The 15,205-nt window shown below is 38.4% G+C and overlaps 1 protein-coding gene across 1 annotated transcript in view; it reads left to right on the top strand.

Annotated features, from left to right (window-relative positions):
* Window positions 1–15,205, top strand: part of COPG2 (COPI coat complex subunit gamma 2) — a 129,594-nt gene that overhangs the window by 112,545 nt on the left and 1,844 nt on the right. Inside the window, exon 21 of the mRNA XM_081283661.1 lies at window positions 14,320–14,417. Within this exon, the coding sequence (XP_081139787.1) occupies window positions 14,320–14,417 (98 nt within the window). The remainder of the gene's footprint in view (window positions 1–14,319; window positions 14,418–15,205) is intronic.

The following is a 15,205-nucleotide window of genomic DNA, read 5'->3' as shown; positions in this document are numbered from 1 at the left end:
GTCCTCCTGTGTGCCACCCACCCTTCTCAGCCTCACTTCCACCTCAGTCCTCAGCTGGAACCACACTGTTGGTGCTGCTGTCCCTGCCCTTGGCAGAAAACCCCCACTCAGCATCCATCCTCCCAGGTGCCTCTCTGCTTCATCCATTTCCCTGGTCTGATGGGCCTTTCCTCCCAAGATTGACAGTCATATCTCTGATGCCTCCACCTACCCTGACTCACAGGTGTCAGGTGCTCACCCTCCCATCTCTGCCCCATCTCCTTTCTCCCCCCTCCACCAGTGATTCCCACCCGGGGATGCACGACACCCAGGTGGCCTATCAGAGTCATCTTTGGGTCAGTTTGTTGTTGCTGTTTCTGTTTGTGAGCAAATCAGTGCTCCCCCTGATGCTCTGATAGGCCTACCTGGGGGCCGTGCCCACAGCCCCCCCTCGGGTGGAATCCACCCCCCCCCACCCCCGGTTAAGAATCACTGGTGTGGACGCCACCTGTACTCTCTGGACTTCACTCTCCCATCTCCTACCTCCGCCCTTCCTCCAGTGGTGACCATTGGAGGTCCTCGCTCTAGGATCTCAGCACTTCCCCCTCTGATTTAGACCTGGCACTCTCCACTGGGATCTACTGGGGTCTACTCCTTCACATACAACATGCCTCAACCCCAGCTTAAATTACTCAATTGATGTTTTCTCCCCTTCATGTTCATCTTTTTTTCCTCAAAATCATTGTTTTAGAGAGTCAGACAATTCCTTTTTCCTTTTAACCTATGTTGTAAGCTTTATCTTTCTTTTTTGTGTACCTCATCCATTGTGCATTTATACTTCTTACATTTACATTGTCATTATTTTCTAAACTTTTATAAAAACCCAGAATTCTCATGGAAGCCTCCATGAGTTGCTGTGCCTTGTTCTCCCATTCCTTTTTTTTCTACTTCACACTCACACTCTTATAAGTGATTCCTCTAAAATATCTAGGTTGTAAACTTGACCTTTCCAGAAGCTTAGATAGATAAAAGAATATGGGCAGCATTTATCTATCTATCTATCTTATATATATATATATATATATATATATATGTGTGTGTGTGTGTGTATGTCTATGTATATATATATACATATATATATATATGTATATATATATACATATATATATGTATATATATATATACATATATATGTGTGTGTGTGTATATATATATATATTTTAGTTGTAATTGGCCACAGTACCTTTATTTTATTTATTTTTATGTGGTGCTGAGGATCGAACCCAGCACCTCGCTCGTGCTAGGTGAGCGCTCTACTGCTGAGCCATAACCCCAGCCCCAAAAGCTGCCCATGTTCTTAATTCCCTTTTGTCTTGTACTAACATTTTCTGTCTTTAAAATTATGTACCATCCAGTGTCACCAGATCCCGCATGTAGGACCATCCCTTACTGTCTACTTCTATCCCCATCACACATTCTTTTTAATGCACTGTAATATGGTCATTATCTACATTCTTCCTGTTAATCTACATGTTTCTTTTTTTTTCTGTTTTTTCTTTCCTTGTGTATATTGATGATATTTTTCTTTCTTGTTTTTCTCAGCATCTACTTTAATCCCAGACTTAGAAAATCTAACATTCCACTCTGATACATATAGTTGTCTTCTCACTTTAGTGTCTCTCACCTCCACTCTTTTCTTCTTGGGTAACTTTGGTTTCTCTTAACCCTATTCCGTTTTTTTGGTTTACGCCCTTGTTTTACTGACTTCATTGTTTCTAGGTTTCCTAATTGTGATGCTATCAGCTCTATATTTATTCAAATTTCTCCAAAATGTTATCAAGTCCATACACTTTTCATTTCACTTAGTTTCCTCCTATATTTTTTTCTTGCTCCATTTGTTATAATTACAGTGCCAAATCTTGGCAATATGTCAACCTTACATGACCTTTATCTAAAAGTAAATTTTACATTGCTTATCCACTGGTTTTCTTCTGTTTTCCCTATTTAGCCTTGGAAAAACTATTTTTATTAACACCTATATACTCTTGTATCACCACTATTCATTCACTGGTGTCTTCCTGTTAGGTGCCTCTTTTTCTACATTCATTGCTTGATCCATTTCTGAATCTCTGCTTTCTCATATACTGTGCTGAGTTGCTTTCATTCTCTCTTTGTTTCTGATAAGATTCCTACCACTTGCCTTGTTTTTTATCCACTTCACTGAACTTGTCACCAACTTTTCTATTGATTAGACTTTTCTTTATAAATGCATTTTCTTTTCATCTTTCTTTAAAAACAACCACACTCCACAGTCCTCTTCCTGACTTAACTGCCATATGAGCACAGGAAAGTTTGAATATCCTTTGCGCTTAAATAACAGTTTTTGGTAATAAACATTTATATTGCATTATCTTAAATTTTAAACAGCTCCAATCCATCTCCCTTTAAAAAAACCCAACATAGTTTCCAAACCATCATTAAAACACTGATGAAAACTTTCACAAATTTCTTGGTTATTTTAAAGGACACCTGCCTCATTATCTTACATACATTTCATGAATAGTAGACATGTTTGTGTGTGGTACAGAAGTTCCCATACTAAAATAAAGATCATAATTGCATTTTCCTTTTACACTGCAAGGAACAATGACATAATTTCAAGATAAATAACAAAAACGTATTTTTAAACGAAATATATAAAGAAAAAATGTGGAAATGTTTACTTACCAATTAACGAGTTGCTTAAGTTGTCCCACTCATATTTTGGGGAGACGACAGGAATATTGCACATGTTTAAAATCCTTCAGCATAGGAAGCGAGCCTACTGATAGAAGAGCTATGGCCACAGCAAAAGTGTATCATTTCAAGCAGGCTTGTGTGCAAGCAATCGTTTTTGTTAGCACAAGAATGGTAACTCGCTGTACCAAATTTTCCAAGCACATGATGTTTTATATATAAGAACTTTTCATGTTAAGCAGTATTTAATTTGTGTGACAGGAGAGCTGGTGATACCTGCATTCTTCTTTCTGGTCTCAGTCTTATTTGCCATATGGTACCTTGCAGATTCCAAACCAAACCTAATTCATACATTTCCTCTTTACCCAAACATCTCTTCCTTCCCCTTTTCTCTCTCTTTTTAAAATATATGTTTTCTTAGTTGCTTCTCTCACTTTTAGCCAGTCTTGACATGATTCCTTAAACTCCCTTTGATCACTTGCCCTACCCTATCTTAAACATTCTGAACTTCTTTCCTCCACAAACTCTGATACATCAGTGAATCTAGATTGATCTCCTGAGTTTTACCTCATCATGATTCCAGCCATCCTCAACTAGTAGAACTTATTTGTTATATCAAAACACTCTCTCATGTCTACTTTAAAAAAGATTAATCCTAATGTTTTCAAGGCTTCCAGCAATGGTTGCTTCAGGCTTTATCTTAATTTCTGACATTTCCTAGCAAACAATCACTCCAGTCACTGAAGATTTCCCACAGAGACCAAGCACCAGCCCATGTAATCCTTAACGCTTTTTCTGACCCCTGATCTTCTCCATTCTACACAGTTCTGAGACTGACAGCTTTGTCTTTTTAATTCATGCCTAATCTATAGTCTTGTCATTCCACCTTCTTTTTATTTTTTTATTTTTATTTTTTTAGTTGTAGTTGGACACAATACCTTTATTTTATTTATTTACTTTTATGTGGTGCTGAGGATTGAATCCAGGGCCTCACATATGCTAGGTGAGCTCTCTACCACTGAGCCACAACCCCAGCCCAGCCATTCCACCTTCTTAAAAACTGCTAATTCAAACAATGTCCCTTTGCTTAGTGACTAGCCTCTATTTTTCTTCTGTCATGACCTTTGGCCTAAGTATGAAGCAACAGCCATTTGCCTCGTCAAACTCTGTGATGGTTCAAATAATGTCATTCTGTCTATTAACAACTTGGAACATGGCTCTTCTTTTCTCTTCTTTCTCCTCCTTTTGCTGCAGACCCTTACATTTCCAAAATTTCTTATTTCAGCTAGATCATTCTAATGGACATAGTCTTTCTTTTGGATATGTATATTCAGCACTATTCAGGCTTCTTCTGTCTTCCATGTAGTCTGGACTTTGCTAGGATTCCTGCTCTGATCCACATTAATCTCACTCCAACTTCTCATTCTATTTCTGCACCAAGTGCTTCAAATCTTTTTTCCAGCAAGACTTTCTGGGCAGCCAGATACCATTCTTCATTTCTTATCTTGCCATTTTCTGCCTTCCTCTCATCTCCCTTGGTTGATATCTGGTTTCAGAGACACCCCTTTTAGAACTTTGGTTCTGCTATCCTTCGGTGTGTCTTGTCCTGGTCCTCCTCAATACCCTAGGTATTCTAACATTTTGCAAACCTTCATGCTATGCACCCCAGCCTAAATCCTAGGTCCCCTTCTCCTGACTTACATTTCAACTTCCATCTTTCTCTCTTCTCTCTATATATGTCTCAGTAGTTTCTCTTACACTCAGTTCTAACATGACACTTTGACTTCTGAACAAACTTGAACAGTTCTTCCTAGTTATTTTTTTCAATTATTTGCACTATCTCATATCTATAATCATAGTAATGAATACATTATTCTTCTCTAGGCATGTACTTTTGAGGTGCACTCCCTTAATGGTACCACTCAGTTCTTACGAAGTACAGATGATCCTCTTACCAAATAAACTACCCACTCACACTCTCTAGTCAAGTCAATGTCTTTTACATTGCTGTCAGTATTTTTTTATCAAAATTCATCCTAATCTTCCCCTATAACCTTTCTTATCAGCCCAACTCTTAATAATTAAGTTTTAATTAAAACCCAAAATTCATAAAACCTACTGCCTTACTTCATAACTTAGTGGTATTTGTTTCAGATCTTTTTAAAAGAAATAAAATATTGCACATATAATCGAGACTTCCTGTCTTCCACTCCCCAAATCATTTACCACTTTCCTTTCCAAGAGAAATTCACTATCTTAATGTGCTTCTTAAATTAATCATTTGTAATACTGTCTTAAGGGTTTTAAATTTATATAATTTTTTTAAAATTCCCATCAAGACTTCAAGAACTAAACAGAAAGACAGTAGAATGAATTGGACATAACTTTTCAATATTCATATGTCAATACACCACCAGTGAAACTCCACATCATATACAAGAATGGGATCCTCATTAGAATAAGTTATACTAGGTCAAAATACACTCTACTGTCATGTATATCTAAAAAGAATTTTTAAAAAAAGATATCAAGAACTAATCTACTTTCCAGAGCCAGATTTTTGCTCCTTTCATTATCTACACCACTCACTCCCTGCAATCTATAACACCAAACATTTAACCAGTTATGCCCCTTTTGAAATCTGACATATTTCTCAAGAACCCTCTAGGTCTCTTAAATCCATAGCTTCTTTGCCTTTTTACTGCTCTGACTACCCAGAACCCCTTCTCTAATTCACACTTCTTCGTCTTATCACAAAAGTCTTTCTCTGTTTTCTTAATTATACTCTACCATAGCTCACCTGTTCATTTTGACCATCATTTCATCAGAGCCAAGGATATAGTATTCTCCTGAGGTACAAGTCCCTCATGATTCACATGATTCCTCAAGAAATAAAATTATTCTTCTCTACAGACAGACCACTCACCTTGTAGACGCCCTAGCTGGTTGATCCTGATGTATGTTAATGTTGCTAGCAGTACTTGTTTAGAATTTATCTTACTAAAATGCCCGTAAACTTTGCTCTTAACCAAAATTTTAATTAAAAATGTATCGCATCATGAGCTAGTCTACTAGTTCCCATTCTATCCAGGTCCTTGAACCTCTGTTAGATACCCCATTCATTACCATTGAGCCTTCCCATTCAAGTTGACTAGCTGGGCCTAATTTGAGATCTGATCTACCTCACTGCCCCTCCATGAACTCTTTTGTATTTTGTACATCAGTCCTTAATTCAGCTAATAAACACTTCCTTCTTATTCCATCATAACCTAGGTTCAAATATGTGCCATAACCCGTCAGTCTATAACTTCTTCCCTTATTCAAATCATTCATCTTACTTTGTTCCTCCATTTCTTTCCCCTCTGTTTCTTATTGTATCCTAGAGAATTATGCAGCCCTATCCTTTGACCCTCCTTTCAGCTACCATGTACATGACATTCTTACAGATTCAATTGTTTCCTCTGGATACTTGCCTTATGTTGAACCCTCCCTGTGCAGTGCACTGCCATCTCCCCTTGTGTCCTACTTTCTTTACTGTATTTGCTTGTACTCATAGTTCAGCCTAAAATCTGGTAGGATCTTGCTACTGACCTGTTTTTTATGCCCGTCCTACTTAGCCTCTTTCTTACCTCTCACTATATTGACCACACAGATAACCTCTAGTATTTTTCCAACAAAGCTTTCTGGACAGCAAAGCCTTACACCTCTGCCACATTCTTATCTCACTGTCTCTCCTTGACAAACTTTTAATTCCCATTTCCTAAAGTTGCTGTTCAGCTCATTTTCTATACTGTACATTCTGCTTCTAGCCTAATTCACACATCCTCTCTCTTTATTTAGCATTCAATGTCCATCTTCTATTCTTTACTTCTTTACTATTTTTTATACAAATCTCCTCAGTTGCTTCCCTCACTTTTGACAAATCTTAACATGTTAATTTCTAAGTACATCTTTGATGTTCCTCTTATAGAAGGTTCTTCTAGATTTCCTTTTGGAGATTTTCCAGGTATATCCTAACCTTTCATAATGAAGGATATATATTCTTTTTGAGGTCTCCTCCTCTTCATGTCCCCACTCTCCCCTTCACTCAGAACCAATTTTCTGTCTTTAGATGTGCTTTCCCCTTAGATAGCATCTAACTTTTCCTCTTCCTTTTCCATCATGACTTTTGGCCCAAGTATTTTGCCAGATCCTTCCAGTTAGTACATATTCCTCATATTCAATTCAGCCATCTTCCTGGATTAACATAAAATCAGTCTTCCGGACTTCCTTCACCCCTTGCCTGTGTTCTTCATCCTGTCACTCTTTAATGCCCTTACCCATTTGCCATTTCAGCACACTACCAGTTGCACCCTCCAGGCTCATCTTTTTGCCATTTTTAGCCTTCATCCTCTTCATTCTCTCCTTCTCTCCTATCCTTTCATACAAGTTTCCTCAGTTGCTTCTCCAATTTTCAGCTAATTCTAATGACAGTTGCTAGAAAAGGTTCTATTTCAGAATTATTCTTAATCTGCCTTTGTCTAAAGCAGTAGTCCCCAAACTATAGATTACTAAAGCTCAAACTGACAGGGGCTACTCTGAGTTTCTGATTCAGTGGGTCTAAGGTCAGGGTCTGGGGAAAAAAATTATACTACTAACAAATTCCTAGGTAATGCTGTCATACCACATTTAAGAAGCATTGCCATTAACTTTCCCTTCAGCCAAATCCTTTAATTAAAAAGTTTCCACCAAGACATCAAAAATAAGTCTACTTTTGATGCTTGTTGTTCAGGTCTTTGTTTTGCTCCTATATACTTATCATTGTAATCTGGCCTTACACCTAGCAAATCTGACTACGCAGGCCACTCTGGATCTTACTGAATTCTCTGTGCAAATCTGACTATGCAGGCCACTCTGGATCTGACTGAATTCTCTGTTCTGGGAATCTTTATGGTGCTGTGGCCTTTCTTATTACCATTCCACCTCAGAATCATTCTCTAGGTTATATAGTGCTCCTCTAGGCTTTAATCCCTCTTCTATGTTTTTTGGCCCAAATGAGGCCTTCTCCCTCCAGTCAGTATCTGGCAGCCTTCAGATGATCTTTTCATTTGTTGCTTTCCTGTTCCTGTCCTTCTTGATAACTTATCCAGGGACCCATGCTTGAGCTATAAAGTGTAAACAACAACAAACAGGAAAGGAAAGGGAGGAAGGGAGGAATGAACTAATGAAACGCCTTATTGCCAAGCTCCCTTCATTTAGAAACCTATGTTTCATTCAAATGGATTCAGTCTACTTTTGAACAGTACTCCCTATCCAGCTTCTCTCTCTAGGATCTGACTTTGATTTGCCAAAAAATCCTTCACATGATGGAGTTACTGCTTTTTTTTTTTCTAATTCATTATATTTGCAAAACTTATTTATGCTTTCAGTAAAGTTTGTTTTTCAAAAAGATAATTGAATTAATGAGAAGGGAAATTTAATATAGTAAGTTTTAAATACAGGTTCAGATGATTTAAGGTGTTTAACATTGTAAATTGGAAAAATTATTATGTCCATTGGTCTCCTGTACAGCAAATGTTCCTGTGGTTCCAAACACAAGGCATGATTGTACTTCTGAACCTTTTTGCTGGTTGGTAGGCAGCCATATGATCAATTCTGGCCGTCGTTATCACTTCCAAGCTGAAACTTTTTTTTTTTTTTCAACTTAAAAATTTTTTTTTAATTGGTTGTTCACAACATTACAAAGCTCTTGACATATCATATTTCATACATTAGATTGAAGTGGGTTATGAACCCCCAATTTTACCCCAAATGCAGATTGCAGAATCACGTCGGTTACACATCCACAATTTTACATAATGCCCTATTAGTAATTGTTGTATTCTGCTACCTTTCCTATCCCGTACTATCCCCCCTCCACTCCCCTCCCATCTTCTCTCTCTACCCCATCTACTGTAATTCATTTCTCTCCTTGTTTATTTTCCCATTCCCCTCACAACCTCTTATATGTAATTTTGTATAGCAATGAGGGTGTCCCTTCATTTCCATGCAATTTCCCTTTTCTCTCCCTTTCCCTCCCATCTCATGTCTCTGTTTAATGTTAATCTTTTCTTCCTGCTCTTCCTCCCTGCTCTGTTCATAGTTGCTCTCATTATATCAAAGAAGACATTTGGTATTTGTTTTTTAGGGATTGGCTAGCTTCACTAAGCATAATCTGCTCTAGTGCCATCCATTTCCCTGAAAATTCTATGATTTTGTCATTTTTTATTGCTGCATAGTACTCCATTGTGTATAGATGCCACATTTTTTTTTTATCCATTCATCTATTGAAGGGCATCTGGGTTGGTTCCACAGTCTAGCTATTGTGAATTGTGCTGCTATGAACATCGATGTGGCAGTATCCCTGTAGCATGCTCTTTTAAGGTCTTCAGGGAATAGTCCGAGAAGGGCAATAGCAGGGTCAAATGGTGGTTCCATTCCCATCTTTCCCAGGAATCTCCAAACTGCTTTCCAAATTGGCCGCACCAATTTGCAGTCCCACCCCAAGCTGAAACTTTTCTTTGCCAGTGTGACATACCCTAGTGCTTTCTTCCCTACCCCAAAGATGCTTGCAGAGAGAGCAGCATTAAGAAAAAGAGATTCCACCCAAACAGGAGGGTCTCTGAGTGACTTACAGTATAGAGGTCCTCAATGACTTAAGTTGGACCTGTCATATGACAGTTACTTCTATGAGTAACCTCAGTGCATCATGTAAAGAGCACGTTACATGATATTCATTTGTTATCTCCCTTTGGTGACCGAGGGTTCCCTCCAGTGTCTTAATTATATATAGCGTAAACTCATCTCCCATCTATACATGGAAATAACAAATGAAGTTTTACTCTTTAGTTACATTCCCAGCATGATCTCCAGACACTCTTGTATGGTAATCTATTCTACAGAAAAAAAATACTCAGAGCTCTCTCCTGGTTCTTTAATTCATCTTAATTCTTGTCTTTCTGATCATTTTAATTAAAAATCTCTCACCAAAGATTGCCCTAACTGGTCAGACCCTTGTTCTCCCATTGCATATGCTGCTTTTTGAAGTCTGGCATTAAGAGCCAACATTTGACCAAAAGACTCACATTATAAGGTCTTACAGGGTCTCCCACTCTGGGAAACACCATTTCTCATCCTATCTCCCCATGCCATTCCTCCTGCTCTTAATTACTCTTCATATAGTGCTCCCAAAACTTAGTTCCCTGTCTTCCCTTTCTTACTTAATTGTGATCTTTAGTATAATTATCATGCCATATCCTTCTTATCAATACCTGCCAGTCTTCAAATGACTCCATCTTTTCTGCATGCTCTTCCACTCTTTCCCGATTGACCCTAGTGAAACCCTTGTTACCTACACAATTGCTTTTTTCTTCAGCTGCCATCTTTAGGTCATTCTCATGGATTTGATAGTTCTTTCTTTCATCTCCCCTGTTTCCTACATTATTCTGAATACATTTGCATTCTTAGTTTAGTCCAGACCATAGGAGGGGTTCCTGCCACTGACCATGGCTCAGATCCATCCCATTTAAACTCCTTGGCCTTTCAGTCTATTAATCATAATTGTTCTTTGAAATATAATTTAAGCAAAGATTCTCACCCTCATGACAAAAATTCTTATTTAGCCATTTTTTCTTCACATGCTTTCTCCACCTATAGTTATAATCTAGCTTAACTCTCACCTACATATTCCTCATATTCAATTCTGCCATCTTCCCGTATTCTTCATTTTGGCCCTCTTTAATGCCCTTCCCTACCCACATTTTGTATTATACCTCCCAGACTAAATCCTACTTCTTTTCTCCCTTTTAGCTTCTAGCCTCCATCTTGTCCTTTGTGGTATTCTCCCTAGGAAATGTGTGTTGCTTTTAGCCTGTCTCCCCAAAGCAGGATAACTTTTATGAGCAACTTTAATGACACACACTATACAGTAATCTACAATATCTTAACCACCTGTCCTACTTTCACATACCATCTCGCTACAAAATAAATGGATGCAGAGTTCTTCTCCTCAGATACATTTCCTTCCTCATAATCTTCAATCATTCCCCATCTGATAGCAGAAATCCATTCTCTGGACAAACTACATATTCATACTCTTGAATAAGAAAGCCCAATATCTCTGAAGTTGTCAGCAATAACTTTCTATTAGCAAATCATTTAATCATCTTCCTTATAAACTTTCCTTTCAACCAAGTCCTTTACTTTAACAGTTTCTCTCCAAAGTTTCAAGACCTAATCTCCTGCAGCCTCCTAACTCAAGTCCTGTCTCTCACCCTATTTATTTCCCATTTCCTTTGTGCGTAAAATGTGACCAACTAGACCTAGTTTGAGCTTATAGGATGCCCCATTTGAGATCTTTATTCTATACCTGGTTTGCCTATAGGCCTCCCACTATATATTAGTCCCTTCCTTTGCTTCCATTCTCCCTTCTTTTTTTTTTTTTTTTTTTTTTTTTTTAGTGTAGATGAACACACAGTATCTTTATTTTTATGTGGTGGTGAGGATCGAACCCAGTGCCTGACACATTCGAGGCAAGCACTTTACCACTGAGCTAAAGCCCCAGCCTTCCCTTTTCTTTCTTATTTCCTCCTGACTTTTGGCCCAGGAATGCTGCCTTATCCTCCAAGTCATCTGTCATTCATTAGTAACTGACTCCTTTACAGCGGAGGGCAACTTTAATGGTGTTTCCCTGTACTGTTCCTCCCTTCCTCCTGTTTGTCCTAGAGAAAAACCTTTTAAGTACCTTCAACAGCCCTCCTGCCATTTGTGTAGCATGCCCAAGGATGGAAGACTGTCTTCTGGGTAGGTGTCTGCTCATTTTGGCACTCACTGCTCAACATGCTTTCACCCTCCTACAAACTACACTGCATCTATCTGTTCCTTCTCAGTTCAATCCAGATCTATGTGGATTGCTGCAGCTGGCCTGTTTTAGATCCACCCTTTTTACCCTCTTCCTACTCTTTGCCCTATTAACACAACCCTTTCCTTTAATTATTATCCCTACAAAGCTTTCTGAACTCTTTTCCTAACCCCCCCCCCCTCTTATTCTGTCAGTCTTCCCTCCACTGAGGGATACCACTGGTTGAGACCTGACAGTTTCCTTCCAAATTCCCCACTCTGACATTTGCTACATGATATGCTGTACACCCTAGCTCACTTCACATACCCCTCTCCTTACTTAATTTCTAGCATCCATCTTTTCTCTAACTCTGCCTCCTCTTCATACAAATCACCTCAGTAGTCGCCTCTCATTTTCAGCCAGCCCTCATAAGAGGAGACTCACTTCTGAAAATAATTTTAATGTAGCTCTTCAGGGCATACTTTCCTTGTTCCCTTTGGTTATTTGCCTTTCTTATTTATTAAGTGCTCATCTTGATATTATGGTGGTGCATTTGGTATTGTGTTTTTGCCCTGGAAAAGCCACTCTTAACCTCCTTTCTTCATCACCCAGTGTCAATCATCCTTTCTGACTACACTGAGATATTACTACCAGTGGTTTTTATTGGTGTTCATCTTAAATTCTCTGTAGCTTCTCATTGTATCAACCAAACCATTTAATTAAAAAAAAAAAAAAATTGCCACCAGACAGGCATGGTGGTACATGCCTATAATCCCAGTGTGACTTTGGAGGCTGAGGCAGAAGGAATCTAAGTTCGAGGCCAGCCCTAGCAACTCAAGTGAGACCCTCAGCAACTTAGAAAGACCCTGTTTCTAAATAAAAAAATAAAAAGGACTCTGGGGATATAGCTTAGTGGCAAAGTACCACTGGGTTTAGTTCCCATTACCAAAAATAAATGCCATAAAAGTTTCAGGAACATTTTCCTGACCAGTTTTCTGTCTTTACTTCCACATTAAATTCAATCAGTTTTGTCTCCAGTCTGTGATCTAGCATTGTTTCTGGTTTTGTCTCTTATTCCCTTTCCTCGTTTGCCTATAGCCTCCCTGCTTAATATGAACACATCTCATTATTACTTATTGTGTATCCTGACTCTTCATACTTGATCATGACCTTTGTTCCTACCATAGTCCTCTCTCTCTCAGCTGACCTGTGCTAGATTTGTGTTAACATACACTTCTCTCCTCTTCCTCTTGAAGAAAATCCTACCTAATTTAACCAGTCCCAAGAATTTGATCACCCCTTATAATACTGAAACAGATTCTGCACTCTTGATAAGTATACTCTTTCCTATATGGGTCAACTCACTACCATCCTCTATTTTCTGCATTCTCCTGAAACCATCAGACTCATTCTTAAGAGTCCCACCAGTGGTTTGAATTAAGCACTCTCTTACCTATCTTGCCTCTAATCTTTCAGTCTCAGCTGCTCAAAGTCATCATAAAATAATTTTAAATGCAAGGTATTTCACAACTTGTTCCTAAACAAAATGGTTGCCAACTACCCATGGACTTTTCCCGCCTCTTTACTTTTGCTCTTCTACCAAGTTTTGAGATCCAACTGAACTGTTATATCCTGTCACTTAATCCTGTAAGCTCACACAGCACTTATTAAAATTTATATTATAGATAGATAAGTCACACTCCCACAAACCACACTTATTTAACTACAGCATAATCAGTTTTTATAGAGGTCATGCCTCAGCCACCTTTTTTGTCTGAAGTGTCTGCCACATTAGCTTATACCTTTATGTGTAAATGTCAGTATGTTGGATGGATGAACTGATGGATGGATGGAGTTTAAAGTTAAGACTGAGTAGATGAAAGTCTTACTACCCAAGCTGTCATGTGTAATCTTTACATTTGCATCTATTCTCCTTACCCATCCCCCAAACTAGTTCTCCAATTTCTAATATTTTTTGTACCTGTAAGCCTTTCCTAAACCATGGATTAGACCCTAAGTGCCTTCTGCCTAAATTCCCTCCTTCAAACAGCTTAGACAGTCCTATTTTCCTGAAGACTTCACCTTCCAAAAATGTGCCCACAACTCCATTTCTTAATACTTTCACCAGTCATCTCAAGCATAAAAGTAAGATGCCCACTCGCTTTTCCATTTAAAGACATTGACTTTATCAATATTAGAACCTCGTTATTGACAGTAATTACTAACTGTAGGTTAAAAGTTGACTTTTACAGCAAGTTCATTCTGATGATCTGTGGACTCCCTGTCAGTCCACAGTCTAAAGATCGTATTTAATACTGAAACTCTGATGTACTTGGTTAGTGTAAATTTGATGATCTGTATGCTTTTTACATCAGAATTTTTTGCTTTGTCAGGTCCCAGAACACTGGTTGTTTTTATTTTTCAACATACACACCCTTTTGACAGGCATGGCAAAAAGCCCCCAAAAGTATCTCCCCGGCTGCTTTGTTCACATCAATATAAAAACCGTTTGCCCATGTCATCTTTACTGTTTTAATCCATAGCATCATACTCAGTGAGACTGCCTTTTGGACCCATTCATTGCAGGCTGCTTTGATAACTATAACTCTAGAAAATAGGGCATGTGGGTGTGTAACTTGAAAACGTGGAGCACAGTACTCAGTATGGATGGTGCTTCCTAAGTAGTGATAGAAACTTCAAACTTGCACTACCCACTGATGTGGGTTTGCCTGCTCTTTCTCTCTCAGTTGCAGTCACATTTAGCTGCACCTTGAAGTTTACAGTCCGGGACTGTGACCCTAACACTGGAGTTCCAGATGAGGATGGGTATGATGATGAGTATGTGGTGAGTCGACCCTGCAGAGCTTTGACACCTTTACAACACTGACTTCTGCCTTGAAGTGTTTTTCTAGGAACAGCTGACATGAACCCATGGGCTTCCTGTTATTAAACAGATTACAGCTGAGGATGACCTGAACTAATCCTGTTCTCTAATGGGATTGCATTATGGCAAAGAGAATTAAAATTGACCACTTCAAGATTAGTTAAAACAAAGAAACTCAACCCCTTTTTCCCTTATATCTTGGTGTTCAAACTAAAAATGGTTTGGTTGATACAATGAGAAGTTACAGGGAATTTAAGGTGAACACCAAGATATAAGGGGAAAAGGGATAATTAAGAGATGGAAATAATTATATGATTTTTTCATGAGATTATAATAAATGAGATCAGTTTTATTAAAAGTGGATTGTATTATTTCTGCTTCAACACTTTTAGTTTGCTTACTGCCAGATCAGGGACTGAAAAGCCTTCACAGAAAGGAGGGAAAACTTTAAATAAAAAAACAAAAAACAAAAAAAACCTGTTTTTGAATGTAATATTTAGAAGGTACTGAACAACCTGAAATGCATAGTTGGGTGTGGCAACAGGACTGCTGTGCACTTTAGGGCTACAGGTGGTGATCTGACAGATGTCCTGTTTTCTTACTTGCTTGTGTTAAGGCCTACAACATTAGGTTTATACAGACTACATAACTTAAACTGTTGTGGTAACAGAGTTTTTCTTAGGCCCCAACAGGGATTTAACATAGAATGATAAATGATTATGTTCCTTCCCTCTTTGTTCTGTACCAAA

Source organism: Spermophilus citellus, assembly GCF_964194105.1.
Source record: "Spermophilus citellus genome assembly, chromosome: 3".
Classification (NCBI taxonomy): domain Eukaryota; kingdom Metazoa; phylum Chordata; class Mammalia; order Rodentia; family Sciuridae; genus Spermophilus; species Spermophilus citellus.
Note: the sequence above shows the minus strand (reverse complement) of the source record. Positions and strands in the feature narration are given on the sequence as shown.